The sequence below is a fragment of the Gekko japonicus genome, unplaced genomic scaffold (assembly GCF_001447785.1).
Source record: "Gekko japonicus isolate JY-2015 unplaced genomic scaffold, Gekko_japonicus_V1.1 scaffold1102, whole genome shotgun sequence".
In the NCBI taxonomy this organism is placed as follows: domain Eukaryota; kingdom Metazoa; phylum Chordata; class Lepidosauria; order Squamata; family Gekkonidae; genus Gekko; species Gekko japonicus.
Window position 1 is genome coordinate 157,392 of NW_015176483.1, and position 3,893 is coordinate 161,284.

The 3,893-nt window shown below is 52.1% G+C and overlaps 1 protein-coding gene across 1 annotated transcript in view; it reads right to left on the reverse strand.

Moving 5' to 3' along the window:
* The window catches only part of ADAMTSL3 (ADAMTS like 3), a gene marked incomplete at its 3' end in the record, with an annotated part of 156,111 nt that overhangs the window by 147,141 nt on the left and 5,077 nt on the right, over window positions 1-3,893 (reverse strand). Inside the window, exon 2 of the mRNA XM_015427218.1 lies at window positions 1,737-1,818. Within this exon, the coding sequence (XP_015282704.1) occupies window positions 1,737-1,808 (72 nt within the window). The remainder of the gene's footprint in view (window positions 1-1,736; window positions 1,819-3,893) is intronic.

Consider the following 3,893-nt stretch of genomic DNA (forward strand, 5'->3'; position numbering starts at 1 on the left):
ATCCTTAGTGCTGCTTTACAATTTTATTTTACTGTATCATTTTTCAATATTGCATAATTATTTGGAAAAACTGGCCCTCAAAATGTTTCAATAAAGCACAGCAGCACGAATGCTATGGTACTTCAGAAATAAAATAATGAAGCGAATTGTTTTCCACTTTCCTGCAGTGACTAGATTTGTTGTTTCAAAATCAAAACAACTAGGACATTTTAAATGCATGTGTTAGTACTGAATTCATCTATAAAAGCATCACTCTGCCTCCTCTCAGTCTTTGTGCTGTTGTCACTCCCCCCCCCCCGCCACCAAAATGGGAGCAACAGCTGTTTGGGTCCCAGGAATACTAATTAAATAACTGTCATTAGTCATAGGGGAACTGCAGGAACTTGCATAAGCTTTGTGGTAATGCTGTCACTAAGGAAACATGTGAATGATAAAACCAAATATTTCATTGAAGAATACACTTGGCAGATTCATCACTGAATCTCCTTTTGGGGTGAGCAGTGTTAGTCTGGGCTTTCAAATTATGCCTCTGTACAGACTTCAGATAAATTCCAAGGTAAAATGTCTGAGTCATAAAAACTAGCCTAACCTTCAGATACATTCTGAGGCAAAATGTCTCAGTTATAAAAACCACGACAACCTTCAAGTGCACACTTTCATTTCTTCTTGCTTGCCATTTTCATTGATCTTACAATATTTCTACAATAAAAAGGGAAACCAGGCAAAAAAGCTTTTGTTTAAAGAAGAGAGCAAAGTGTCCAGTTCTGCCATGGAGACCCTGGGCGGGAGGATTTTGAGAGCCATTTAAAGGGCATCAGACTGCTGTTTAGCCTAACCCTGGACTGGATCCAAAAGGCGCCCTGTGTGCCAAACACATTTTCCACCCACAGAACAGCTCAATTTACAACCTTGCACCAGTGTGCTGTGTGAAAAGCATGATACAAAATCTAAGAATTGTTCTTCTTCTTGTACAAGATCTTGTGGAATCATGAAGCTGGCTACAGAATCGATTATGACACTATGCCAACTGGCACACTAGAGTTAGCAGACATTTGCCAAACTGTGCCATTGGCCATTTTTTCTCTTCTGCGCATGGGTCACTGGATCCAAACTGATTTGGTTAGTCATAGAACAGAAGAATGGAGGACATGCTGTTGGGATTGGACAACTCAGACATTCAAAAGGCCTTGGGTTGTATACTGAGCAACTGTGCTGAAGTTAATAATAATAATAATAATAATGGAGAACCACCACCACCCAGGCACATTGTCCAGAGTTCCATGTAGGTAGTGTGGGATTGAACCACTCAGTCCCAGCAGTATACAGAGTCCCTGTCTTCACCAAAAAGACATAAAGGCTAAGGGAAAAGTTGGCTGCCTCTCTGTTGATTTACTTCACTTGTACATTGCCTGTCTCCTCCGTGGGACCCAAAGGAGCTTCCATTATCCTCCTCTCCTTCATTTTATACACACAAAAACCCTATGAGTTAAGCTAGGCTGAGAGATGTGACTGGCCCAAGGTCACCCAGCCAGCTTCCATAGCAAGAGTGGGAATTCAAACCTGAGTCTCCCAGTTCCTAGTTCGACACTGTAACTACTACACCCCACTGGCTCTCATACGCGGCTGCCTTTGATTCTAGCATCAGTAGCACAACTGAGCAAATGGCCACCTCAGCAGCTTCCTGGTTTGTCATCATTTTCAGCAGCAGCTGCTGAGTCTGCATGGCTCTTGCCTACCTGTCGATGGGCACAGATGGTAGCGACTGTGAACCAGGTGATCTCCCAGTACAGCCCTGTGGGTCTGGCCATCTTCTGGCACCTTTAAGAGAGAGAGAGAAACAGACGAGGGTTTTTTTCCTTTCCCCACAGCCACAAACAGAGTCAAGCGCGCCCCTGCCAGAAGCCGAATGACTAAAGCAAACTGGGTAAAGAGGCTGCTTTGGGCTCTGGAAAGAGTGCAACCCAAACAGACAAGGTTTGTGCTGGCCAGGAAAGCAGACTCGCCGAGAACAACATGAGCACAGCATGACGGGGTGAGGGTGTTCCAATTAGGGCAAGAGGATCGGGGAGCTGAAGGAAGCGGGCAGCAGGAGGAATAACTCTGTTCCCCCGCCCCCCATACTCATGGCCCGTTTATCAAAATCAGCAACCTTCCCCACCCCTCCCTCCATTACTATACCCCGGAGCCAAGGAGAAGGGAAAGAAAACAAAAGTAGACCTGCCAAGCTATTTCAACACTTTTGCCTGCTTCCCAGCTAAAGAATCTAACCCCGGGACAGCAGTATCCATTTACCGGTGCTTCCAGCCATGCTGGCGGCTCTGCTGCATGCCACAGGAACAACACTCCACACTTGCTCTGGAGGAGGCCCATTGACCTCTAGTGAAACAGCTCCAGAGGAGCCATTTTGTGGGCTACTCACTATTTCAATGCAAGATGCCATGTTAATTTATTTACTTGTGGTGGGGGAAACAATGCAGAGAATTTACGGAGAAATAAAAGCTACTGGTCTGACTTAGTATCTCCTTTGTTTTCTGTTGAAGCCTTCATTGTAATGGGATACTGAATCAGCTCTCCAACTGGCGACGGTCTTGGAGAGTGGATGGACTCCTGGCTGCATTTCTCTGGCTGAGCAGCAGCAGCAGCAGCACCCTTTCTGGTGGGGGACGGCAAGCGGGGTGCATGGCCCTCCCTTCCAGCCTTCCGTTCGAGGGACACCGATTTCTGCAGGCATTCAGCCAGTCAAAACGCTTCTCAGTTGTGTCCTAATCAACACTGGGGGCGGAGAGAAACACTTAAAACACTGGCACATTTATCATGGCAAAGACCTTTGTGGACTGCATCAGGTAATCCAGTCCAGAAAGGCACTGGCCACCATTCCAAGGCCACGAGGCAAATGTGTGTCGCAAGGGACTAGCACCACAGCCAGACTGAAGTGGGTCGCAGGGGCCACAGAAACCGGCACTTCCTCCTCAAGACAACTCTCCCTTCCAGCTCCCCTCCCTCCCGGAGATGGATCTCTGTTGCACTCGCTTGGGTTACCCGGCACCAGCTCAGGACAGGCTGCCCACAGCTTTCTAAAAACAAACATGAGAACAGAACCTTGGCACACACACACTCTGCAAACTTTCTTCCTCCACAAAGAAGACTGCAGCAGTCGCTATGCTGACAGTACCCAGGAGGAGGGGCCCGTATAGTCAATGGCATCAGGGCTGCAGGCCATACTGAGGAGGAGGAGGCCTGGCGGAGTCATCGCCCGCCCGGAGCCCCACAGGCAGGGACCCCCCCCTTCCACGCCCCTCAAGGGAGGGGGACACCTGCTCCTCCAGGCCTCCGACATGACGGGGGGGGGGTAGACTGAGGGAGGCGACCACCGACTGCAGCCAGACACCTGTCCGGGCAGGCGCCCCAGCAAGCTCTGTGCCGGGACAACCTCACCTTCGCCTCCGGGGCCCCTCTCGCGGTACGCCCCCCGCGAAGGTCGCCGGCAGCCCGGGCCAGGAGGGCAGGAAAGGGAAGCCATTTCTGTCACGAGGCGCCCTCGGGAGGTGCGGCCGGCGACCGCTCGCATGATCGCCACAGAGGCTGCGCCTGGCCTTCGAGGACACGTCGCTCCCCGGGGCGGGAAAAACCGCCGCCCCCCCCCGACAGCACGCGAGGAGGCCAGCGCCCCTCCGGCCCCGGGCAGGCGGGGGCTCTTCCTAGCACGGCAGCGCCCCCCCCGGTCCTGTCCCCGCCCTGCCGGGAGCCCCCCAAACCGCAGTCGCTCGCGGGCCTGCCCTCGGCCCCTGGGCGGTCCTCACCCGTCGCGGCGGGGCACCCTCCACCTGACGCCGGCGGCTCCCGTGCCCCGGAGGGGGAGACCTGCGGAGGGGGTGGGCAAAGCCGCGCGACCG